The following is a 27,357-nucleotide window of genomic DNA, read 5'->3' as shown; positions in this document are numbered from 1 at the left end:
CAGGTACAGTATATATATAAAACCATAACATAGAATTCAAAATGGATATTAAAGACAATAATAGAAAAAGATCACAAATAAAAATATGTAAAATTAATCAAAGGTATGTAGTATAATATATATATATATATATATATATATATATATATATATATATATATATATATATATATATATATATATATATATATATATATATATATATATAATATATATATATATAACAGGGTAGGCACATTAACACTTCTGCTTCAGCCTACTCCTTTTGTGCACATATTTATGTATTATTTCATTGTATGATACAGCTGTTCTTTGCAAATATTTTGTTGTTTCCTCTCTTTTTTTAAATTATTGGTTGATGTTGTTTTGTGCTTTGCCAAAATAAGAAGTCACAAACAAACATGTCTTATAAAACAATATCACAAGTTTTTTACACGGCCAAATTTAAGCACTTTGAAAAGAAACTCATAGCCAATTTTCAAAATTTTCCAGTACCTGGCATCATGGTTTGATACACCTGTTCTGGTTCTCCTGTAGGGGGTGATATGTCTTACATGACACCGCCATACAAACTGATGGCAGCTGCCGTTAGGGAATAAAAAATGCAATGGCAAAGCGATGCCACCACAGCAGGCGTGTCTGTGTCATTTTAAGGAAAACTTTTTTTTGTATTCAATTCTATTTAAAGGGACAGTGTGTAATATTTAGTGCCTCCCAGTGGAAAAGATCACCATCATGTTTGCTGGGATCTCACTGTGCTCTGTGAAACTGGTTTTCGTTAGCATTAAACAACAGAGCCATCTTGTAGTCAAACATTACAGACTGGGGCTATATTGTGTTGTCAATCGAGTCAGACTGCCAAGAAACATGGCAACGATTGCAAACATTTATACTGGAGATCAGAATTAGAGAACACTTTCAGGTGCCTCCAACTTAATGGTGCTAATCTAGCATAAGGTGCTAATTTCCATGATTATCTGTCAAAGTTCTTGATTGATGCCATTTCCATGGCATTATCTTTCATTCTACAATGAGCTTTTCCCCATGCACCCTCAAAAATTATAACATTTTTAATATCTCTTTTTCGTTATACAAAACAAGATAAGCTTAAAGATGACGGAAAATGCTAGATAAAATATTTTGAAAAAAATGTAACCAAAACAAAAATGTGACCAACACAGCTTCTGAATACTCCACTGCCTTGGAATAGTTCTGTCCATTTATGCTGGCATTGCTAGCTAGAGTCTGAGTGAAACTGGGCCAAATCAGGTTTTCTACAAAAAATGTCTGATTCAAAAAATGTCTTTGTTCTCAAATATATTGTTTTAATTTGCAACACAAAGTAAGATCCTAAGAAAAGTATACACTATAAACAAATTAAGTGAAAAAGTATAAATGAATCTGTATTTTGCAAGGATTTCAAGCGTCTGTACAAACCGTGCATATTGCTTATCCCAGTTTTATGAATCTAACAACAAAGGGTCATTATTACCGATAAAACACATACATACACACGTATTCAAGCATTGGGTACTCGCTAACTCTCACACACACTCATGCACGATGAAAAGAGGTAGTGGTCCTAGGTTAAGGCGAGGATCTGTTTACTTCCTGGAGAGATGGGTGTCCTACTTTTTGGTCCTGGGACAATCTGGCTATTGTGTACAGCCGCAGGCATCCACCACATTGGCCTTTGCCTGCATATTAAGAACACGGACGCTCGACTGTACTCCACAATTTAAGCACGCATTTGACATGCAAAGAAACACCACATAGAAACTCATGCTAGTGCTTTTGTAGATATTAAGTTCAATTACAGCCATCATTTCTTTTATTATCATGAAGAAGACAGCATTTATTTTGCGCCAATCTTGTATACTTTCTCATTTCCCACCACTAAAAAATAGTCACAGCAATATGGTGGTCACTTTACAGATCAGGGGTGGGAAAACTACGGCCTGTAGTCCACATACTGCTCGTCAGGCTTTTGAATCTGACTCACCGAACCGGAGTAAAATGATTAGGTTAATATATATAATAGTAAATACTAAGTACTACTAATTTTCGGGGGGGAAGAAAACTTTGCCCCAATTGTCCCTAACTGTGTCTAATATAAAAATACTACTGTCACAGTTGCCCATTGCCCTCACTTGGCGCCAGCTGCTGCTCGTTGCCTGATTGGCTTCCCTCCTATTTGAACTTAGTGCTCTTGTTCACTCGTTGTCAGTCCGTCAACGAACCTCTGCACTTGCAAGACTTGTATTTTCTGTTCAGTATCCTGCTCGTGTATCCAGTATCTGGTACCGATCCCGCCTGTCTTGTCCTGTCAGACATCTTACTCCAGTCTCCAATATCCGGTACCGACCCCGTCTGTCTCGTCCTGTCCAGTATCTTGCTCCAGTCTCCGGTGTCCGGTATTGATCCTGTATGTCCCATCCTGTCCGGTGTCTTGCTCGTGTATCCAGTATTTGGTATCGATTCCATCTGTCCAGCCCTGTCCGGTATCTTGCTCATGTATCCAGTATCCAGTATCGATTTCGTCTGTCCCGTCCTGTCCAGTATCTTGCTCCAGTATCCGGTATATGTCCCGTCCTGTCCGGTATCTTGCTGTTGTATCCAGTATCCGGTATCGATCCCGTCTGTTCCATCCTGTCCGGTATCTTGCTCGTGTATCAAGTATCATGTATAAACCCCATCTGTTCCGTCCTGTTAAGTATCAGCTCGTGTATCTGGTATAGATCCTGTCTGTCCTGTCCGGTATCGATCCTGTCTGTCCTGTCCGGTTTCGATTTCGTCTGTCTCTGGCTTCCTGTTTTCCTATGCCTGACTTCTCTGTCTCACTTCTTCCACCCAGCGATTGCTGAATCACTGGTGTTTGTGTTCACGCGCATGACTGCCCCATTCCCGTAGAATAAAGCTTGTGTGAAAACGTTACGCGTCTGGGTCCTCCGGCTGTTCGGGTTCTGACAACTACTACAGAAATGCAGGACAAAGACTAGGAACCTTCCCGTGGTGTCCTGCGAAGGGCTCTCTCCCGGGGGAGCCTTACGAATCCAACTCAATCCACTCAGACTCGCTCTCTCTTTCTTTCTTGGTCCTCTCTCCTTCTTTGTCTCACCTTTTCTCTCTTCCCCCTTTACACTCTTGTCTCTCATTTTCTTTATCCCTCTCTTTCCTACTCTCTCCCCACCTCTTTCACTCTCTTTTCCCCCTTTTTGCGTTTTACTCTGTCTGTCTTTCTCTCTTTCTATCTGTCCCTCCCTTTCTCTCTCTTCTACTCTCCTCTCTCTGTTCTTCTTAGGGCGGGCGACTTCGAGAGCAACCCTGGCCCCCAGTCCAAATGCCAGTGGTGCTTTCAAACCATTCGCTGCGACCACACCCCAATCACCTGTACTACCTGCCCACGGGGCTTCCATAAATCATGCACCGGCCTGTCCGAACGTACTAAGGACTTCAGAGGCTTCGTATGTTTGGTTTGCTTGGGTCGCACCCCGTCAGGCCTGGCGGCACAGGACAGTCGCAGCCCCCTCTCCTTCGGAGAACTACGGAGCCTCCCACGAGCGAGTCTAGCGCTACTAAGGATTACCTTAGGCGCCTTGAGTGACTCGACAACAGCAACAACAACTACAGAAATAATACCATATTTTAGAAAAATCCTACAAAACTAAATCGATTTAGCGCTTAAAATTAGGGACTTAATAAAGTGTTTTAATTTAATTTTGAAATGAGAAAGTGATGATCAGAATTACTCCAAAATGATTACTACAGCAATGTTATAATACAAACACCAGTCATACCAGATAAATTCTAATCCAACTACAGTAATATAAAAAAAATACTACTAAAAAAAGTACTACAAATTTACTCAATTAAATTTGGTCCTCTAAACCAGGGACCTTATTTATTATTTCACTGTAATTTTGAGGTTGGGGAAAGAAATACTACAGAAATGCTATAAAATTACAACTACAGTAATACTACAAAAAGATTACTAATATACCACAAATTCACAACTAAAAAAATGATCAAATTACTACAAAAAGTATCAAATGTAGTGTTTAAAAACAGCCACTTTATGTATTTTTTCTCTTTCATTTTGAAATAAATACTACAGGAATGCTACAAATATACTACTACAGTAATACTATAACAATACTAGTAGAGAGATACTACAAAATACTTCGACATAAATACTATAAAAATACAACTACAGCAATGCTACAGCAATACTACAGAATGACTTCAAAGATATCCCCCTGTTATAGATGGAAGCGGTCAGGTGATAAGCCGTGTCTGATTTCTCAAACTCTGCTTTGAACATAACAAGAAGACATTCCATAGATGAGAGACTTGAGAGCTGATTGTGGCAAGACAAGCTCAAGGAGCTGTGCTGCGTTAGGGGGGCACTGGAAAGAGGGGAGGGGGATTCAGATTAGACCACCTGTTCCACCATGAAGAGGACAATCACGCGTATTCTTCTCCTTTATCCTGCCCTCTTGCACACTCGCTCACATTCTCTTTCCTACTCCGAAGTTTAAAACTCCTTATCATCGACTGAGCGGGTCACTTTGGAGTTTTGATGCTCTGAGGCTCGCAGAAAATGCTCAAGCATCACATACTTAAGCATCTGTGATGTATTTTGATGAAGGTGTTGGAGAATATTTGCTAGTACGGTTAATTTATGGAAGTCAGACTTAAACTACCCTCATAAAATAACCTTTCGAATACGAAAGCGTAATGTGAAACACTGCATCAAATGTGTGATTTGTACACACAAAACACGTGTTTTGTGCATGCAAATTGGGTTTTGTAAGTAAAGATACCTTTCATGTGTAAAGAATGTGTTGTTTACATAACAAAAACAAATCTTGGATACTTTCACATCATAAAAAAATGATTTTTTTATTTAATTTAAAGCACCTGTAACCAAACTATGGCCCGCGGGCTGTATCAGGTCCGCCAATGGATTTAATCCAGCTCGCAAGACGATGCTGAGAGAAGCATAAGAAAAACAAAGGAGCCGTCTCTCATCAAACAATGAAATGCAGTTATAAATATGTCCACTGAATGTTGCCAAAGCCACGCGCCCCTACAAACCACCCACTGCAGCTGCATATGACGATCATTTATCAACCAGAGAACATTCGAGGAAACGCCCATACCGATGTGATTTTTTTTGTTTTTGTTTTCAAATATAAGTCGCTGTTTGGAGCAATACGATTGCCCTCACCTGGATTTCTTAGCCTTTGTCCCTTTGTGTTCCCTCATCAAAACTATATATTTCATTGCACTGATGGCCAACAGTCAAATAGCGGCCTACATTTTTCAGTACTTGCTTTTTAAAATAGATTTGTCGAGATATTGTATTTCGTGCAATAAAACATTACCTAAGTAACCCTATGACATTGAGTTTTTCAAGGCAAATGATCAAATTTAGTGCTGAAAAATGGGAGATATAACTTATTAATGAAAGTTTTGATCTGTTAATGAATATATTTTTTGTGCAGTTTGAGAGTTTCAAAACCAATTGGAGGAAATGGTCCCTTTATAAAGAAAATAGACAATGGCAAATAACTTGTGCAGGAATATGCAAACAAGAAAAAATGGATTGGCTTTGCTTATCTTTTTTTCTCCCGCATTGCCGAAATATCAGATTGAAGACTATCTATCGGCATATACAAAAAAATAAGTTACATCAATCAGCCATGATTTTCTACATCCAGCCCCCTTTGCAAAATTTAAACCCGAATGCAGCCCGCAACTCAAAAAGTGTGGCCACTCCTGATTTAATTGCTCAAATCTAATGTCATAGCAGTGTTTGAAACAACGTCTGCCCGGATGCCCGAGGCGTGCATCTTTTATGTCGGGCGTACAACTTACAAAACGTCTCAGCCCGGGTGGCCGAGAACTTTTTAAAGAAAAAAACTAAAAATAAAAAAATCTTTGTTTTTTTTTTTTTTTTTTCAAATCAAACGTTTGCTTTTTTTGATTTCGAAATCTTCTTTCGGTTTGGAAATTTCGAAATTTCATTTGGCAATTTGCATACTCAGCAGCCGATTAAAAGCCCGCGTCGAATAACTTCGTGCTTCCGGACTTTCCCAAACGTTATAAGGTCGTGCATTTGTATATCATTTTTCAAAGTAGACGCACAGAGAACACAAGAAAATGGTAAAGTGGTTAGGAATCAAGCCAAAACCTCAGTCCCAGAAGAAAGATGAGTAAATACAGGTACATAGTGATGGCAGATGGAAAACAGCGATGTCATATACATGCAATGAATGTTATAAGTAGATTTATAATAAACTTAATTTTAAAGTGTTGTTATGTTATATATTTGAGGCAAGTCCCATTTATTTGTTTAGCCCTTAATCACAAAAATGTCTCAAAGGACTGCACAGGATTGCAATTCCACCATCGCCTGTTCTTTAACCAACATGCAGGCAATGACTTTCAACCAGTGTGCGGGGGCACACCAGTCTGCCGTGAGACCTGGTCTAGTGTGCCACAGTTAAATGCCCAATCTTATCTTTGCACACAAAAAAGCATGCTATTTCAATATTGTTGCTTTCTTCCAGTGATCAGTAACTGTAGACTTTCATATCAGTATTTGGCAGCAGACTACATATTATTTTTCTTTTATATAAAAGCTATCTGCTCATGAGGTGGTACTGTAAACCTAAACACATTTTGTTTGATGAAGCTGGTTAAGATCGGCTGCAAAATACAGTTACAGGGTACTAAAAGCATTTTATGGTTCCACTGGCAGATCAATTTTGCCCAGTTTAAGCATTTTTCTGAGAAAAACAGGTAAAAAAAAATGTAAAATCTCAAATCACAGCTAAAATATTAACCTAAATATATAAACTGTATTATCTGAGTCCTAAGCCACCGTGACTTAATAATTTGCATCAATGGGGTTTTTTTTTGCGATTAGTCGTCTTATTGTGTTTCGAGTTGTGAAAATGGGGCAGGCAACTTTATGGCTAGGCAACTTTTCAGAGTTGTCTGCCCTGGTGTCCGGTAAATTTTGTCATGAGTTTCAGACACTGGTCATAGTCATGCTGATTTTAATAGTGTGGTATGATAAAAACAATATATCGTGTGAATTATAATGTCATCATGTTGCCATTATTTTTAGATCACACTTGGAAAACTGATTTTTATTTGCTAAGAAAATATTTGATTACAAAAGTGAAAACCTGGGGATGAAAAATGACTGCAGTCTAAATGATTACTTGCTGATTTAAAACAATACGAATCTACAATTCAGAGGAAAAGCAGCACTACACTATTATGCGGCAATATTTGTTACCCTTAATAACGGTATAATTACTATTTTGCAAAGTTGAAAGAAGATAAACAGAAGCTGAGAATTTATGAGCAAACCTGGTTCTAGTTGAAAAATCCTTTCACATGTGTGTTCCTGCTTTGAAAATGTGTGTAAATGTCCATCCATCCATTTGCTGTGCTGCTTATCTTCCTTAGGGTCCCAGGGGTGCTGGAGCCTATCATAGCATCTTCGGGCAGTGGGCAGGGGACACCCTGAACTGGTTGTCAGCCAGTCGCAGGGATGTATATAAATGTATTTGGTTTTACTATGTAGATTTTAAGGTGTGTTATTATATAGTAATTTTGACATCAATAACACAGTATATGCTATATTTTAGTTTGGAAAATGTGCAATTTTATTTCCACTGAATTGGAAAAAGAAATACTAAACTGTGTATCGAAGCTTGTTTTGCGCCATTTCAAAGATGTATGTTAAATTATCCTCTTGCCCGACCTACAAACGAGATCGTTCTTAAGTTGAGTTTGTTCGTAAGTTGCTTCAGTGCTATATTTTGTATGGAATGTATGTTTACTTATTTTATGAGTATGTTTAAGGCTTGTATAAGTAACCTGTATTGTATTATATTAAAAAATAAACATTTAATAGAATAATATGTTCTATAAAGATAAATAAAGTGAGGTTTTACTAACATTTCGCGTCAAGAGGTCCTTGGCCAAAAAAAAGCGTTCCGAACATTTTCTCAACAACATCGAGCTTTTTTATTCCACTTTTGTTTCAAACGAAAAGGATCGCCACTTCTTTACAATTTACACCAACCATATTGAATGGATGCACGAGATATTAAACAATAAAAACGTCAAAGTTCTTAGCGCGCTAGTGGTACAGTATATGTTGTAATGATTACACAAGAACCAGGAAGTAGAAGACGGATTTCTTCTGCGGTGATGATGCTGGATGACCTCTCACAGCACCAGGCGGTGGAAGGAAGCACTACAATAATGTCCTCTACTCGGAAAAGGGTGCACACAATCCAAAATTTAACTTACAGCAATGTCCCGATATTTTTCAACCTCTTGAAAGAAATGTTTGTATCTACCATTTTGCATAAGTCGAATGTTTGTAAGTAGGGGAACGTCTGTACAATATGTTTTAACTACTGCCAAACCAGCAATGAGCAAGTTAGATATCACTATCAAACAAGTGTAAAACGGGTGCTTAACTGGTTTGATTCAACTAACGCTAAACTGGTGCAAGACCAGGATCACACTAGTAAAATTTGATACTGAACTGTGTTCAAAATGTGAGTGTGTAAACGCACATCAAAAATTTTATTCTTCAGTGAAGTCTCAGAGAAGCTGTCTTTTGCCGCATTTGATCATCCTGTCCAGGTCAACCCTAAAGACCATTGACCCAAAAAGTGCACTGATTTTGACCGATGTTGACGTATTAATCATCCCCATTGCCTGGTGCTTCCTTTCCCCTCACTTCGATCCTGAAGGATCTGGCAGAAAGAGGGCACTGGTCCCAATTTTACGCCCGACCGTTGCCCTCCATCACACACCAGCTCCGGCTTACTTTAGTCCTGTGCCAGTTTGTTAGTTTCGCAGTAAACTAGCCTCCGGTTTTCTGTAGAGGACTTAGAAAGTGATGCTACACTCGTATTGAATTGGTTCCAACCCAGTGCTATCCTGTGTCACAACAAAATGGCCTAACTAGATATTAACCCTGAAGAACCCACAGGTCGTAATTTTCCAAAGAAGAAAAGGGTTATTAGGTTCTTCAGTGATTATTAGCGTTAAATATACTACTAATACTAAATTGAGGACAATTGGGTGTCAATTTGATGCTTCCGTGGTGTTAAAAAAAAATGACACGTTGGTTATCATTTTATTACTATAATATTTTTTGGACTTTCATTTAACTGTTTCTAAACTACTGATAAAAGTCCGGTATGTTAACATTAAATAGTTGCTATAAGCATTAAACAAGCAAACAAATAGTGTTAAACTAGTACTTAACCACTACCTGTTTAGTATAATAGTAATAATGATAATACACTCAAGTTTGACTGGCAGCAAATTAGTGATGCACGATGTGAACTGACCTTGTACAAACAAAGTACCAGTCTAGATTTCAACTAGCAGATAAAACATAAGTCTTCCAATTTGGTGCTAGACTCACCTGTGATGAATTAGTCACAACTAGTTCCAAACCGGGCTAAAACATATGTTTACCTAGAGCAAACTGATGCTATACTGCAAAAGAAAACTCTTCTTACACTGGCATCAAATTAGTATTAAATAAACTGACTTGAACTTCTGATAACTAAGTCAAGTAATATCTCATATGTCACAACGCGTAAATAAAGTTGAGCATTAGCTTGGGGAACCAGTGCAACTTGGTTTCCACGCATGCCTTTCAGAAATGTGCCTGGATAACATTTACTCTCATGTCACTGAGTGTGTTTACACTTGTGAGTCATCTTCAACACACACAGAAGGGAAATGCAGATAAAGCCTTAGCGGCCTTGCTGCTTCACGACAATAATAATCTGAGTCACATGACCCACAGGAAGTAGCATAACCATATTTAGCTATGGCATTGCTAATCTGTGCTCGAATGACACCAGCCAACAACTTATAAATAGCGTTTAGCTTCCTGTGTATTCTATTGTCATGCTCGCTACGCTGCTATTGTTCCAAAAAATTGGACGCAATATTAAGTACACCTGTGCAACATAAAAAAACAGAACTGGAGGTAAACGTCTGACTTTATAGAAAAATAAAAACTTTCGTGTAACATGTGTTGATCATTTACGGGTTGTTCTTTCGGTTATGGCTTGAAAAAGTGAGGAGGGTTTGAAGAAAATACAATATTTATCTATGTATTTTGCCCACCCATAAAACCAGTTAAGGGTGTGCCCTGCCCACTGCCCGAAGATAGCTGGGATGGGCTCCAGCTTCCCCGAGACCCTACTGATGATAAACGCTGCAGATAGTGAATATAGCATGCCACACCCCTAATTTATAAATAAAAGTAGGTATAAAATTTTGTTTGACATTCTCGCAGCTCAAATTAAGCATTGAAAGTGAAAAGTGTTTTTGAATACATGCGGCCATGATTCAAATCATTCATTGACGTCCATGAACACAATACCAACATAAAATTGACAATGCATTTATTTGATGTCCTTCAAAGTCCGATTCATCGTCAGATACACCAGGGGTTGCCAACCTTTTACAAGAGGAGGGCTACTTTTTGTTACTAATTAGCACAAAGGGCACCATGTTTGATATGAATTTCTAAAATAACAACTTAGCTAAATGGCTTGCTAAATCGCTCAAATGTAGCTTGATATCTAGAAAAGTAAACAGGTAAAAATCTAAAGGGAGATCGATAGCCAGCAAAAGAGTAAAAAGCCAACTAAACAGCCAGAAAGAAATGCAGAAAACAGCTAGCTGACTGTAAAGGAGGCTAAGCTTAATAACTGGCAAAAAATAAATAAATGTTAGATACATATCATGCAAACAAATGTAAAAAGCTAGCTAGATCGAATGCTAAATAGCTCAAAATGCAGGAAGATAGCTAGCTAAAAAATACCTGCCCGTTTTTGCTTATTTGCTTTTTTTATCCCATAAATTTGATATTAGTATTTCTTGTCAAATAAATCAGTAAAAAGATAAATAAACACATTTGTTTAATACATGAATAGATTCTCATTCTATTATCTTAATTAATTGCTTAAAAATAATCATCAATAGTTGAATAGATTTTTTGTCCTTGAGCTAGGATGTACTTATTTGGATTTCAAAAATAATGTTACTACTATGTTATTACCAGTTTAGAAAAATGGTGTAACATATTCGGTCAATCAATAAAAAAATAATTTGACTAGAAAATCACAATGACCCAGCACTTGTGAGCTATTTTCAGATCAGGTCCGCGGCCATCTCAACTGTTCTTAGAACAACACATTGGAGACCCCTGAGATACACCAAAGAGTTGTTTCCCTAGTTGTGCTTTTTTGTGTTTATTTAAATCTTTTAGGACCAATTTTCTTCTTTTTTTTTTTTTTACCATTCTCTAGCATTCCTCTCTGGTACCGTGAGTGTTATAATCAGCTAAAATTTAATGCACGCTACAGATGATTAAATTCAGTACTCACGACAGGTCCCCCACCTTAAAATATTTTCTCCTCGGATCCAGGCAAGTCGAGTATGTCACCCTTTCGGACTTCAAAACTGAGAAATTCTCCTAAACGTCTGGATATATTAATAATAAGATAGCCAGCACAATTTTGAACCACACGTGTTTTCCACTGAACAGCAACATGAAGCATCAGTGTGAGCATCTGTAACCAACTATTGAGAGAATAAATAAGTAACAGATACCAAACACACACACTGGTGAGCATCACTTGATGACATCATTTGTGTACTTTGGCGAAGTGAAACTTAAGGGGCAGTTTAGCTGCGGGTGGGACCACCGGCAAGACCGAAGGGCCGAGCCAGGGCGTGTCTCCCACAACCAGCCAGCATCCGGGCGGGATGCGGGATGAGGTCATGGGATGGACACACTTGGAGGTTGCTTACTAGCGTTACATCACTTTGGGGCGCCACAAGATGGAACAGCCGCAAAGAAATGCTGTCATGCTGTCAAGCATTGAAGATGCGACCCCTTCTTCTCCTTCCATTTCCGCTTTACATCCTCACCTGCTCCATGATTTCAGCGCTCCATGGCGGCCCCCAACGTTCACCGGGATTCTTCGTTTTTTTTTCCTGTATTCCAAACGATTGTCCTCGTTTTATCCACGCTCGACTTTATCCAGTTTCCAGACGTAAATCCTCGCCACTGAAGAAAAAAAAAAGCTTCCGCGCTCTTGTCAATCGTACATACACATTGCTGGCGGTCCTTACTCTTTTGCTCGTTACCCCTCCCCCTTTCCCGCTGCAGAGTGTCAGGACAGCCAATCAGAGAGAAGCAGCGGGAAGGGCGGCCGCCTTCTGATTGGCTTGGACTCGAGCGTTTGACTCCCGCTCCAGCTGTCCCGCTCCAGCTTCTTAAAAAACCTCTGTTGCCATTGACGACGGCAACTGATACGCGATTGGATGGATTTATTTGCCCCGCCTTCTTGTTGACATGTAGGGGAGTCCTCTGAGGGGGGCATGTTGGCGTATGTAGTTCTCTCGCAAGGTCTGGTAGTTCTCACAGGGCGAATGGGAAAGCCACACATCCTCATCTTTCACAGGAAACTCCAGTTATGCTAATAACAAGAACCCCACTGAGGAATAGTGACGTGAATTCAGTCCCTTTTTCGAGAAGGATTTCTTTCAGCTCAGCTCTTTAAAAAGAGTCGACAAGCAAACGGCTCTTCTGATTGTTTTTTTTTTAAAAACCATATATTATATGTCAAAGTGTCCTTGGGCAAGACACTGATCGCTAATACCCCCAATAAACAGGTTGGCGCCTTGCATGGCTGCACGGCCGCTATTGGTGTGCGAGTGTGGGTGTGAGTGTGTGTGAATGGGTAAGTGTGAAGCACATTGTAAAGCGCTTTGGGAAGTCTTCATTGACTTACAAAGCACTATATAAATGCAGACCATTTGCCATTTATTAACAATTTGTCTTGTCATTCACGAAATTAATTAAAAACGTGGAGAACATAAGCCCCAAAATAAGGAAAAAATAATACAAGAAACAAAAGAAGTAAAACGAATCAAAAAACGAAAAGAAAGAAAAAAGAAAGAATTAAACAATCATAAGAGAACAAAAAGAAAAAGATAGAAACATGTAGCAAAAAATAAGAAAGGAAAATGAAAAGGAGAAAAAAAACAAGGACAAAGCTAGAAAAGATGAAAAGACAAGTATGGGGGGGTCCCTTTAATCTGTATATTACCAATAATAATGGAACACTATGCACAAAATAAATTCATGTTTTTTTAATCTATTACCTATCTTCCAAAAAAATATAATAGCATTTATAGTTTCACATAATAGTCTGTAGTTTGCAATAGTCTTTGATCTGTGCAGCCCTTTGAGACTCTTTGTTATTGAGAACTACAGTATACAAATAAACATGACTTGACTTGACTCAACAGTGAACTTTGAACTCATTTAAACTTTGAACCTTTTTAACACAGCAATTTTAAAGGGGTTCAAGCAAACCTATGGCCCTAGTGGGAATAAGCAGTGTAGAAAATGGATGGATGAATTGTTTTAGTGCAACAACAAATAAAATATGAAATACAAGAATAAACTCTACATTTGTTAATATGAAATGATCTGCATTTATATAGCGCTTTTCAAGTCAATGACTTCCCAAAGCGCTTCAATATAAAAAAGATAATACACATTACAGTGTACTGTACCTATTAAACAAGGGAAACATAGAATAGAATATTTACAACTCTACAAAAAAAGGACAAAATATAAAACAATTGTAACCTTTTGTCTACACAATAAATTCAAAGTGATGTTGACCAGTCACAAGAAAAAAATAACGTCTCGAGAGGAACCGGCTCTTGAACTGTGGGGAGCCGGCTCATTGAGCTGCTTCGTTCGCGGACGATACATGTGCAATCAATCTCGAATGTGCGAACGCACACGGGAAATCATGCACGCACGAGAGACTGCAATAACCAAAAAGACAAAAAATAACACAAAAATTGATTCTTCGATCATTGATTCCACAATACAATCGCTTAACAGCGTGTCAGGAAGCAATTCAAAATTGTATTTATGATAAAGTCGAGTATATGTTTTAACTGTGATGTAGTTTTGTCATGAAAAATGTCCATTGTTAAAATGAGCTTTATTGCTTGTATCACACATTCATTGGTTTCTAACAAACCGTGTCAAATTCAGAAATTAATTGAACTGCCTCATCAACCAGCAAGTGAATGGGAGGGTAGTGATTCAAGATGGAGGCAGGTTTAACATTCCCTCAACCTATAGACGCTCTATCTATCCAGCTATCCATCCATCCATCTATCCATCCATCCATCTATCCATCTATCCACCCACGCAAACACCAACCCACCCATATGTAAGATAAATATAAATGTAATGCCTGTGCATGTATCTTTGCTGCTTATTTAAATCAATCTTCTTTTTTAATGAATTATTGTTGGGTGGTTTTTTACCAGTAGGACACACTCGATAATACACACTGTCCTTTTAAGTGCAGCCTTAGCAGATTATGTACTAATTTATTACCAACTGATTGATTTATTTCCATATTAAAATAAATTAAGATCATACTTTGTGTAGGCAATTTAAAAAAGCAATATTTAAGTGGAAGTGTTTATCCAAACTTTCTGCAATAGCTTGTAGTCTGTGCAGCCCTTAGAGTCGATTCTTGTGATTAAAGGCTGTACAAATAAACATGAACTGACTTGACTAGAAAACCCAATTTAGCCCAACCTCACCCAGAACCTAGCTTCGGTGACCTTAGGTAAATCGAGTTTGAGACCCCTGTTCTTAATAGACTATTGTGCTGTGCGTATATGAGTGGCTTGTTGTGCTAGTTGGGTTTATTATCGCCTAATAAGGGCAATCAAATTTAAAGGGATTAGTTGGCTGATGATGACAAGTATAGAACACAGTAGGTATAGGCTCAGTCTTGTTCTCACAAATACTCACTTGCTGTCATATTCATCATGATTCCTTCTCTCTGTACTATCTGCCGTTGGACACGAGACATGATGGAAATTGTAACCCACTAAAATAAAATGCCTGTATGTCCTTCCATCCATTATCTGAACCGCTTATCCTCAGTGGAATTGCAGGGGTGCTGGAGCCCATCCCAGCAATCTTCGGGCAGTGGGTAGGGGTCACCCTTAACTGGTTGCCAGACAGTCGCAGGGCACACAGAGACAGACAACTCACCTGCTCATTCACACCTGTCAATAAACCGGGCATGCATGTTTTTGGAATGTGCCTGGAGGAAACCCATGCAAGCACGGGGAGAACATGCGAACTCTACACATGACAGCTGGATTTTATCCCATGTGCTGCGGACGCGCCAACCACTCAGTCGCCGTGCCGCATGCTGTTATGTATTATTTATATTTATAGCACGCTATTTCACAAGCATTTGCACTGCAAGCATGAATGAACATGAATAAAGGGAACACATTAACTAAATGCAATCACCTTTATTGAGAACAACATTTATAAACAATATCAATAGAGCTTTGGTGGTGAAAGGTAAAATATTCTGGTCTTTATGCGTGCTTACAGAAATAAAGTACTAGTTGAAATCCAACCCAAAGGTTCCCGGTTCAAGACAGAGTAGAAACATGGGTTGGCTCAAGACACACCATAGGAAAGGTTGCCTCTACAGCCCGTGTGGTTAAGGGATCCGACCAACCAACTAATTCAACGTGAATGTATCACTGAGGTGCATTTAACCCGTATAGTGCCGTTGTGTCGTTTTTTTTCATTCTGTTTTTTGTTTCTTACAAATATTCGTGGCATAATTCAATTCGCGAGAGTACATCTGCAAGATTCTGCATGGAGAGACGTTCATGGTCCAGCCAATGTTAGATCTCCTAAGAACAGATGTGCCCCACTATCTTCACGCGTCACCTGCCAAAAATAAACACGTAGCTATAATATCAATTGTAAACATTAAATAAACACAAATAAATATTTACGGTTGTGATCTGCAGAAACGGTTGTATTTACGTAATGCAATTAAATGCATCCTCACCCTCGTCCTGACGGAGGCACCAGGGATACCAAACCGAAGGCGCGTCCTCCGCCATGTCCTCCTTTTTCTATTCGTTCCGATCCATGGGACCGCCATTGCTATAATCACAGCATGTAGATGATGTAGGACAAGAAGACGAGGCCCATAATGGCGAAAAACATCAACACCATAATGTCCACCATGATTGCAATGACGACAAATTGGTCGACGGGAGGCGAAGCAAACGATGGGGGAGCCGGAAGATGAGTTCGGGTGTAATCGGAAAACCTCGGAAAGGTCAAGCGAAAATTCAACACCGAAAAGAGAGAAGTGATTTAAGGTCCAAAAATAAGATACTTTGCGGCAGTAATTCAGGCTGGTCTTTCGTATTTTTGCATGATTTTTTTATAATAGCATGAAATTCTCTGAGTCATCAAGTTGGGCTATTTTAGTCGATTTAGGCGTTCCAATCTCTGGCATTTACAATTGTAAACTTTTCTTAAACCCGTGTTTCGAAAGTTTTACATTAGTTTCGAATAATGCGTAATTTATAATCAAACAACTAAAATACTGTAAATTATTATTGCTCGTTTTAATATTTATACGAGTACTTGAGATCTTACACAGCTAGCTACAGGGTAGGGAACGGTGCGTACGCCAGGTGGCGCAAAAGAAACGATTTTATTGCAAGCAAGTATGGGGCATCTCTTTAAAGGGCAAATGTGTATTTAGTACCTCCAAGTGGTACAAAATTTACCCGGTAAAAAGAAAAAACATTGATTTAATCCTACAAAAAAATAACAGAAAATATAATAATGTAGTTTTATATGAAAATTAAAATAAAATCATAGGTCGGGAAATTTTGTATTTCTATTACATGGTGGAAACCCTACCAAGAGGTCGCCGCCATGTTTGTCTGGCATCTTGCTCCTACTTTGTTCTCCTGGCACTGGTTTTCGTTCGCATTAGACAATACAGTGCCATTTATTGGTCAAATATTACACTGTGGCTATAACATTGCTGTAAAGGTAAAGTTATCTAATAAAATGGAGTCAACACGAATACACGCAATGTAGGTTATTTTAATGTGTTTCTCAACTGGTGGGTTGGGACACAAAAGTGGGTCATGGACCCGTTTTCAGTGGGTTGCGGGAATTTGCCCTGCTAAAGTAATGGTAAGAAGTGAAAAAAATGGGGGAACAATACACTGTAGATGCATTAAATGGCCTGCTCGGTCTCTTCTCCCTGTTACAGCAATTAGCGCCATCCCAATTGTGTTTGAGAGGGACCAAATCTAATTTTATTGTGATATTTTGTTTTATTCTCCATTTTACCCATAATAATGGATCCTAAGAAAGTTAGTGATGGAGGAAAAGTGGAAAATGGTGACTACAACAATCAGTCGAAGAAGGAAATGATTGCGAAATACCCAAATATTGTACGTGTCTGCCCGCAGGTACAGTAAATTGTTTAAAAATATTGTATTTCTAGCTTTTCACCAGAAAATTGATCTTTAGCTTTATTAAATACACATTTAAGTAGTTATTGTTATTTTAGTCATATTTTACGCATGAACTCCTTTTTGTATGTGGCCATTTTAAGGCAGTGTAAGGGGTCACTTAATCAACAACGCAAAAATGTGCCTTTTTCGGTGCCAGGTGAACAGTGCATGAAGTAAAATGTCGGCAAAACAATCTGAGAAAAATGCCTTTTTATTGAATCAGTAGAATCATTAAGTACAGTTTGAAGTGCTGTGAGAGGAGATGATAATCAGGTCCTAACATCTGACTGAATCCTGTTGTACTTTTTAAAAACATATGTCAACAAGCATATGCTATCTTTATTCCTTTAAAAAAAAAATAAACAAAATCATAAAAAACAAGATTCAGATGCACAAAACTGGTCTGCAGGCTTCCACCTGTGGGATTACGAGGTTCCTATTATGGGATGTACACAAAAGCATGGAATAGGGGTGCCAGAAGCACAAGGAATGAAGGCTTGGTAAAGTCAAGGATGGAATAACCTGGATAATACAAAAAAAAAAAAAAAAAAAAAAAGCACATAAAGACAATGTTCGTAATGACATCTAATTCCACCTGGAACAGCGAGTTGTCCAACTCACCTAAACAGCTAAGTAGAGCAACATTTTTTTTTAGAAAACTACTCATGAGATCTTCTGCAATTGTAAACACGGTTCCAGTGTTTTAATGGAATGACATCATTGTTTGAGATGATTGAGCATGCTTGAAAGATCAAACAAAGGCTATACTTCACTAATATTAGCTATACCTTTTTGAAGATAAAAGTTGCTGTGCCTCATCATTAAATCATATTTAGCAATGCTTGACGATACAATTGTGCTGTAAAGTGGTAGTCATTTTAAAAATGGAATGCATGTTCACTTTCATTCCCCCTAAAAACAAATTATTCCTGATCATTCTATTATTACAGGCCCTTAGTTGCAGTTTATTGAGAAATATGATGAATGTGGAACAAAAATTGTTATTTCACCTCAGCAGAAATGGATCAAACTAAAAGACAGTTGTGCTCGACACTTGCTAATTTTGTTTGAGACATAGGAAATTCCTATGATTGCGGACCAAAGTTAATAAGGCAAATTTCCATTTACAAAAATGTGTTCAAGTCCAACACCACATTAAGAAAAAGATGGAATTTGTTTAATTTATGAACGAATTCCAACAACAATCTTCAGAATGACTAATTCGATTGAGATGCTGCAGCAAAATGGTCTTTGTAGTTCTACACTATGCTAGATGGCTGAGCTAGCAACCAACCAAATGCATGTAGAAGAGTTGTTAAATATGTTTTAAGATCAATTCATACCCTACCCCGAGGGGTGCAGGCTTCTCTCTTACAGAGTCTAATACTGTAAAATGTATAAAATCAAATAATCCCATCATAAATGTTTCAAGTTAGCTGCTAGTCATGAGTTACAACACACCTGTTGGAAGAACCTGAGGTGCCCAATAATTTCTAAGCTTCATTGAGGACAGCAACCATCTAAATTGACTCCTTGTAACAGCATGACACGTAAGTGTTACTTAAACACAAACTGTCACGATTACACCCAACTTCACAAGTTGCATGGCATGATTTGAGAATGGGAAAGTGGCTTCAAAAAAGATGCAGGAAATTTGCCGTCAAATTCATGTAGCAACTTGGCAGACGGGAACGCCAAACCCTCAAGCGGTTAACAGTGCTAGTAACACATATTTTGAACAAAGTGTTGTAATGGTTGTCGTAGTGCTACGCTAGCTCCACAGATTGTCATACCAAGGAAAGGCTAACCAACATGCTACCGGTTGTTATAGTTAGCAAGTGTGTTATAACAAAATAGCAATTTTATTAAATTTCAATTTTGTGGTGAAGATAGAGAACTCCAAAAAATGTTACAAGCAAATGTTACTCTGCAAACATCTACGATGGACAGATCACAAAATTAGGATGTCTACCATTCCCATGGCCATCGTCATGCTTATAGTAAAAAAAATCCTGACGCAAAATGGCCTCTATTATGATATACAGATGTACAAGTGTCAACTAGCCATGTCTTGAGTGCAGCACCAGTAAACTGCACCAACAATCTCACGTCCCCTTTTGTCTGAGATTATTTACACAGAGGAATGGTCATAGCAACAACTCAATTTACTCAACAAATCAATTTACAGTTGTTTCTGTATGAGGCCATTATCAATACACTCACACCACTATACTGCGCCCTTATCCACATATTAACTCATATTAACCCATATTAACTTTTTAGTTGTTCACATTTAATAAAAACCCTCCACCTTTGTAAATTTCGTTTCTGGTTCTGAAATACAATTGACAATTCTTTTGCCCTGTTCAAAATATCCGGTTTGCATTCACAATAACAAAAACAGAGAAAATATAAGCAAGACATAAGCACAAGAGGAGAATAAGGGTTGTTGGTACACAAACAGGTCAAAGATAAGACTGTCAATCAAATCTCACAGGAAAAAAATAGATCGGAATGTTGTTGAAACGGCGCAATTAACAGGTCTAACAATGTGTCACAATGCAGAGTTGTGCTGGCTATGTAATTTTTTTTAGAGACAGGGGGGAGAAATCGCATCAGTTAACTGATGTTAGCCATCGCATTATGTTTGTGAGTAAAATGTTCTCCGACCTGCTCCTGATGCCATTTGTGTCTGCCCAAGACCAAATATTGAACACAAAAAAGGAGTAAAGAAAACAACAACCGCAGGTGAAGCTGGTTCCAGTTGAACAGCGTGACCTACAATGCAGAAGGTCGCACAGGGTCGATAAATATATTGGGACTCAAACTCTCTGTTAGGAGGGACAGCTGGCTGGTCCCAGGGTTCAGAGATCAAAGGAATGTAACAAGTGTTCGAGAGACTCCAGATTAAACCCGTCACGCACACAAAATCAACAAAGTAACATGTGAGCGCAACGACTCACTCTTTGTATTTTGCATCAGGTTGCATGGGGGGGGGTGTAGATGTTAAGTGCTATAGCCTGAATGGAGCTGAATTCTGGGATGCGACAAAGATGCAGGAGGATGATGAACAACATCCCAAGATACAAAAATCAGTACGCACAAGCAGGAAAGAGTTGAAGACGGCAGAGAATACAAGGGTGGCGAGCTCGACAGTGCAAAAGGGGCCAGGTAAAGTGGGGGGAAAATTAAGGAAAGCAGCGATAAAGATGAAATGGCACTGAGCTTTTTTTTTTTTTTTTTAAGCTTCTTTCCCTTCCTTTCTCTACCTCTACGCTTTCCCTCATCCCTCTCCCTCTCAGATGGGCTCCACGTAGTTGGCAGGAAGCATGCCGTGCTGGTTGGTGCGCTCCACACGGCCGTACATCCAGCCCTCATCGATCTGCTGCACATCCACAATCACGTCGCCGTCCATGAAGGACACCTCATCTTCATCGGCAGCCACATAGTCATAGACCGCCCGGTACCGCTTCTGTGGGCAAACAGATGTCGTTACTGTACGAAAGGCGTGATGAAATTGTCACGAGTAACAAACCTATTTATCAAAGAGGTCTGCATTGAATAGGTTTTTGAAAGTTACTACTTCAAATGATCAATATGAAATTCATACTAAGGGATGTCGGTAGCTATGATGGGCTAACCTGAGGATACTAAACGACTTGAGGGTTTGTTGGTGGTTGATGGAAGCTGGCAGTAAGATAAATGAACATTGATACATGTGCTCCCTTATAAAAAGATTGAAACCCACATCACGTGCACAAAAGATGTTAATATGTTGTAATTATGGCCTGTGCAGTCCTTTGAGACTGACTTGACATGACATATCCAGACATGCGATGATCATAATTTGAAAAATATTACAACAAAGCCTCTAACGTTTATTTCAATTCTTAAGTCGGACCAGGGTTGGTGCATTCACTGACCAAAAAGATTACCCCATTGTCAAAAAATGAAGAAAAAAAGAATATCAGCACAACTAATTGTTACCCTGATATGTCTATACAGTACTGGACTGTCTCAGAAAATTAGAATATTGTGATAAAGTTCTTTATTTTCTGTAATGCAATTAAAAAAACAAAAATGTCATACATTCTGGATTCATTACACATCAACTGAACTATTTCAAGCCTTTTATTATTTGAATATTGCTGATTTTGGCTTACAGCTGAAAAAAAACTCAAAAATCCCATCTCAAAATATTAGAATACTTCCTCAGACCAAGTAAAAAAATAATTTTATAACAGCAAAACTAAATCAAAGATTTGAAAATGTCCATTGATGCACTCAGTACTTGGTTGGGAATCCTTTTGCACGGATTACTGCATCAATCCGGCGTGGCATGGAGGCAATCAGCCTGTGGCATTGCTGAGGTGTTATTGATGCCCAGGATGCTTCGATAGCGGCCTTCAGCTCATTTGCATTTGTAGGTCTGGTGTCTTTCATCTTCTTCTTAACTATACCCCACAAATTCTCAATGGGGTTCAGGTCAGGGGAATTAGCAGGCCAATCAAGGACAGTGATGCCATGGTCAGTGCACCAGTTACTGGTGGTTTTGGCACTGTGGGCAGGTGCCAGATCATGCTGGAAAATGAAATCCTCATCTCCATAGAGCTTTTCAGCAGATGGAAGCATGTAGTGCTCTAAAATCTCTTGGTACTCAGTTGCATTTACTCTGGACTTGATGAAACACAGTGGACCAACACCAGCAGCTGACATGGCTCCCCAAACCCTTGCTGACTGTGGGAACTTCACACTGGATTTCAAGCAACTTGGATTTTGCTCCTCTCCAGCTTTTCTCCAGACTCTGGCGCCTTGACTTCCAAATGAAATGCAAAACTTGCTTTCGTCTGAAAAGAGGACTTTGGACCACTCTGCAACTGTCCAGTGCTTCTTCTCCATAGTCCAAGTCAGACGCTTCTTCCGTTGTCTTGAGTTCAGAAGTGGCTTGACCATGGGAATACGGCTATTGTAGCCCATTTCCCGGACACGTCTGTGAACTGTGGCTTTTGATACCTGGACTCCAGCTTCAGCCCACTGTCTTTGAAGCTCCCCCAAATTCTGGAAGCGGCTCTTCTTCACAATTTTGTTAAGGCTGCGGTCATCTCTCTTGGTTGTGCAGCGTTTCCGGCCACATTTTTCCCTTCCAACAGACTTTTTGTGGATATGCTTTGAAACTGCACTCTGTGAACAGCCTGCTCTTTGAGAAATTTATTTTTGTGTCTTACCCTCCTGATGGAGGGTATCAATGATGGTCCTCTGGACAGCAGACAGATCAGCAGTCTTCCCCATACTTGTGATTTAGTTTACTGAACCAAGCTGAGTGTTTTTAAGGCTCAGGAAACCCTCGCAAGGTGTTTCGAGTTAATTAGATGATTCAGGTGATTAGTTGAATAGCCTACTTGTATACTTTTTCATGATATTCTAATATTTTGAGATAGGATTTTTGAGTTTTCTTAAGCTGTAAGCCAAATTCAGCAATATTCAAATAATAAAAGGCTTGAAATAGTTCAGTTGATGTGTAATGAATCCAGAATGTATGACATTTTTGTTTTTTTAATTGCATTACAGAAAATAAAGAACTTTATCACAATATTCTAATTTTCTGAGACAGTCCAGTACATCAAGTAATATAGTCAAGTCATGTTCATTTGTTTCCCTTAATCACAAAAAGGCTCACAGGGCTGCACAGACAAAACACAGTCATCATCAACATGAAATATAGGTAATAACAGAATGTCCAGTTGACAGCTTTCTGAGGTCAACATCATTCATAAGTTATTGAATAGAAGTCCGTTTTAAGCCTATATTTAAACACTTCCACTGAGTTTGCAGACGGAATCTTGGAGGGAGAGAGACTGAAGATTTTGCTAAGCAACTCATAGCATTTTCTTTGTCATCAAAATCAATCTGCAAGACTATGGAGGCACGTCTGACAAAGATATGAGCCATATAGTTGAGTTACGTCCCAATAGTTTCCCACTTTTATTAGAAGACGTCTGAATAAGTATACATAAATGTTGATAAAATCCAGTCAATGTTTACAGTGGAGTGCGACCAGAATGACCCGAAATATGGCACACATTGACCTGGTCACATTGGCAGTGAATGTCTTCAACTGTCTGTTTTTTCTCAAAGAAAGAATTTAAAGAATTACATTGAGTCAAGTATTTGCACTTCGAGTTGAAAATTTCTCTGCTGTTTAGCATGTATTAAAGACTAGGAAATGTTACCGATCACAATATTATTTTTTTTAAAGATCAGAAGTGAGTAAGCTAGGATCACGGAAGGCATACCCCAGCGCTAGGAGGTGGCGCAGCGGCAGCTGGGCGCACAGGCTCAGGAGCAGGAGCGTAGTAGTGGTCCGGAGGAGGGGCCGAGGGATGCTCGTAAACTATTAATAAAATAATATATAGGTATATAATTATTTCAACAAAATGCCAAGAATAATTGTCACAAGAATGGCCACAAAAATGCTAGGTTTGTAATACCTGGGACAGGGTTGCGTGGCTGTTGATGAATCTCTCCCTTTGGGATATCCTCTTGGACATGCCCAGTCTTGCTCTTTTCAAAATCTTCATGGTACTTGATCTAAAGACATTTGGAAGGAAATAAAACCATAGTCAGCTGTTGATCTGCTAATCGGCAGATTTTCTGGCCATGATTAACATTTGGATTCTGGTCTCTATTGACACACTTATTTCCTGAAGGTTCAACGTGACAGAAACAATGCGAAGGTTCACTGTGTAACCACCAGGGGTCTCCCATGTGCAACATGATAACGATTGTGATGGGTGTGGAGACCATCATTAAACTATCACCTCCAACCTGCACACTCTTCCTAAGATGCAACATTTTGGCAAACAGGAAACCAGGTCTGCACAATAGCCTAGCAACCTCTGCTAACGCAGGTGGAGAGGAGGGAAAAAGGATGAGGTTGCACAGTGATGAAATTTGCTCATTTTGAATAGAGGCCTGTCAACCGAGTGACTCACAAGACTCCCGGGTCAAGATTTACAGCCCAGCTTGCAGACATCATCAAAAGGTCCACTGTGCTTTGGTTGTTGTGGCAAGGAGTCCATTTGCAGTGGTGAGGACAGAGGCCTAAGTGAGGTGCAGACGATTGCTCGGGAATGCAACATGCTGCCCCGTTTATGTGCGTGATGGAGATTATTTGGGTTTTGTTTTCAAGAAGCAGGTCAAACAGATGGCTACGGTTTACAGAAAAAGGGTTGTGCCTTTAAATGGTGGGACGGTGGGATAACAAAAGAAGCATGACACAAGATGGCTGAGTTTATCTATGACAAGTAGGTTTGGTTGAAAAATGATTTGATAACTCAATCTCGGTTTGTTCCTTTTGCGGCTTTAGTGTTATGCGTGATAAGATACCCTTTTTGTCTTGGCCATTAGCCATCAGCCCTTTCTTTGGACCGTGTCATTGTTCAGTGAAAAGTGGCTGTGCTTCCAGTGGGAACAATAGGAGGGGGAAGGCAAGATGAAGTCTTTCTATTTTACTGCTCTTATGTGTCGGCTAATGTCTGACAATTGATGCAAAGTCATGGACGTTCTACAATTAATAAATGTTTGTAATTTCCTGTAGTTCAAGCCAGTCTCATTTGTGGCACGTGAAAAACTATCAAGCAGCTGCCTTTTTAAAGCACTTCAACTTTTAAGGCCCAACTATCAAAAGCTAGCAACGCCTCGCTACATCATCTTGAGACAATTACGCTCTGCTATCTTTTAAGATGTGTCCAGGAATTTTTGCTAGAGCTCCAGAGCTCTTTGGAGCAGACTATTCCTACAGGATGTTTTTGCATTCATCTTCCCCTCAACCCTGACTTCGCTCATAGTTCCTGCTGCAAAAACAATAACAACACAAACACACATTTTCAACAAAGCGATGTGAATAATCACGTGCACAAGCCTTAATGTTTAAAAAAAATCCTTCCTGGCATTCCCATCAAACAGATCAACCTCTTTCTCATTGATACAATTTTTTTTTCTTCTTGTGTAAAATTATTTTAAGTGCCTTTACCAAACCTCAGGCATGTCAACACAGAAGATCTATGTAGGGAAGGTCAAAACCGACTTTACTTTCTCAGAAGGCTGGCCTCCTTCAACATCTGCAAAAAGCTCCTGAAAATATTCTATGAGACAGTTGTGGCAAGCGCCCTCTTCTATGCGGCAGTGTGTTGGGCAGGCAGCGTCATGAAGAAGGATGCCTCTTGTCTCAATAAACAGTCGAGGAAAGCGAGCTCTGTTGTGGGCACAGAGCTGGACAGCCTGACAACAGTAGCTGAGAGACGGGCACTGAAAAAGCTGCGGTCAATCATGGACAATTCATCACATCCACTACACAGCATTATATCCAGACAGAAGAGCAGCTTCAGCGACAGACTGCTGTCACTGTCTTGTACCACGGACAGACTGAAGAGATCTTTTCTCCCTCATGCCATGAGGCTCTTTAACTCCACCCGGCAGAGTAAAGGCCCACATTAAACCACACCCCCTACATTGCATATTACCTAATTTTATTGCAATATGTATTCTGCTTAGCACTATCTAGATACTCTATAGAACATGCTACAGTGGGTATGAATTCAGCAGTAAACTAATTTATCCATCTCAGGAAGCGGCTATTTTGCTATTAGCGGTCTAGTGAAAATGCCATTGCAGTTACGTTAGTTATGGTAATGACCACTTATGGCTCTGCATCAGAAATGAGGTGAAGCATGAAAACGGATGAATATTGTCTCAACGTATTTTCTATACACACAATATTAATCAAAATTCTGTGTTTAGAAAGGTAGGGCGCGTATGCAGGATTATAATTTTATTGAAACTATTTTAGGGTAGGAATAAGGTTAAGCTTGGCAGAGCTCCCATTTTGACGAGGCTCTCCATTTTCTTCCTTCTCGTATGCAAAATGAAAAAGACAAAGCTACGTCGATCACAAATTCTTCCAAGATAAAAGCTAGGTTGGCAAGTCGTGCCTAATGTTTGAATTGTTATCATCACAATAATTATTTCGGTGGTATGTTTTTGGTTTCATTATTTTCCGGCAGCGAAAACCAATAATGCGCTAATTGTCATTTTCAGCCAGAATTAAACTGCATTTTGAGGGGGAAATTATTGTCTTGCATTTGCAAATACAAGTAAAACATAAAATGTGGAAACAGCGACCATATAAATGCATTTACCAGGGTGTCTGTACATGTTCATATTTTTTACCAGTTTTACATGGGTGCCCACCATTTCTTATTAATTTGTTTGAAGGTGGAGAGAAAGGCTTCTTTTATAATGATTTCTAGGTGTTTAAGTCAGTCAGCATTGTAACCAATAATCAAATGTGGTCTTTCAAACGTTGAGAATATCAATTTCACCGAAGTATCAAACACAGGACGGAGCGAGAACCAGAAATAATGGAAACTTACATTGCTGATTTGGTCCTGCGATCTCTTGAGTCTCAGCATCTCTGGTGTTTCTGTGACCACAGTATAGGCTTTCCCTTTATTCTTTTCAAAATCCTCCTTGTAGAGAACCTAAATACAGCAAAAACAAAATAATTCTTCAGCTGGTAGATATATTTGAGATCAGAAACACAGAAGCAAAATGAAATAATTGCTTGATGGGATTTGCATTTGTGCGTCAGCAGTTAATATTTAACATTAATTTGAATGGTTGACCTACATTCTGGATTTCTTTTCCAACACAATTACATTTTTTTTAAAAAGTCATAAAATCTTCTAAACAAGCCGATGCTATTTCTCAGCATTTACTTCTTAATGGAAATTTGGAGTGAATGGGTAGGACCATTTAGCATAAAATCATGAACCAGTGACATTGTGACCCACGGGAGGGCATAGCATAGAGTCA

The 27,357-nt window shown here is 39.0% G+C and overlaps 2 protein-coding genes and 1 long non-coding RNA gene across 4 annotated transcripts in view; all 3 read right to left on the bottom strand.

The window, feature by feature from the left end:
- The window catches only part of arhgap23a (Rho GTPase activating protein 23a), a 94,331-nt gene extending 82,158 nt beyond the window's left edge, over positions 1 to 12,173 (bottom strand). For both annotated transcript variants that reach the window (XM_088331508.1, XM_088331526.1), the window contains exon 1: positions 12,004 to 12,173. In XM_088331508.1, the coding sequence (XP_088187634.1) occupies positions 12,004 to 12,012 (9 nt within the window). In that variant the 5' untranslated portion in view covers positions 12,013 to 12,173. The remainder of the gene's footprint in view (positions 1 to 12,003) is intronic.
- Positions 12,174 to 15,432: 3,259 nt separating this feature from the next.
- On the bottom strand, positions 15,433 to 16,552 carry LOC148374031 (uncharacterized). The gene is made up of 2 exons (XR_015852858.1): positions 16,005 to 16,552; positions 15,433 to 15,880 (listed from the first exon to the last, which is right to left on the bottom strand). It is a non-coding gene; the product is annotated as an uncharacterized LOC148374031 (long non-coding RNA).
- Positions 16,553 to 17,677: 1,125 nt separating this feature from the next.
- The window catches only part of lasp1 (LIM and SH3 protein 1), a 30,409-nt gene continuing 20,729 nt past the window's right edge, over positions 17,678 to 27,357 (bottom strand). The window contains exons 4-7 of the mRNA XM_088331463.1: positions 26,916 to 27,023; positions 23,973 to 24,072; positions 23,778 to 23,875; positions 17,678 to 20,956 (exon numbers count right to left, since the gene is read on the bottom strand). Of these exons, the coding sequence (XP_088187589.1) occupies positions 20,783 to 20,956; positions 23,778 to 23,875; positions 23,973 to 24,072; positions 26,916 to 27,023 (480 nt within the window). The 3' untranslated portion in view covers positions 17,678 to 20,782. The remainder of the gene's footprint in view (positions 20,957 to 23,777; positions 23,876 to 23,972; positions 24,073 to 26,915; positions 27,024 to 27,357) is intronic.

Source organism: Urocampus carinirostris, chromosome 1, assembly GCF_059441175.1.
Source record: "Urocampus carinirostris isolate Australia breed hairy pipefish chromosome 1, RoL_Ucar_1.0, whole genome shotgun sequence".
In the NCBI taxonomy this organism is placed as follows: Eukaryota; Metazoa; Chordata; class Actinopteri; order Syngnathiformes; family Syngnathidae; genus Urocampus; species Urocampus carinirostris.
Note: the sequence above shows the minus strand (reverse complement) of the source record. Positions and strands in the feature narration are given on the sequence as shown.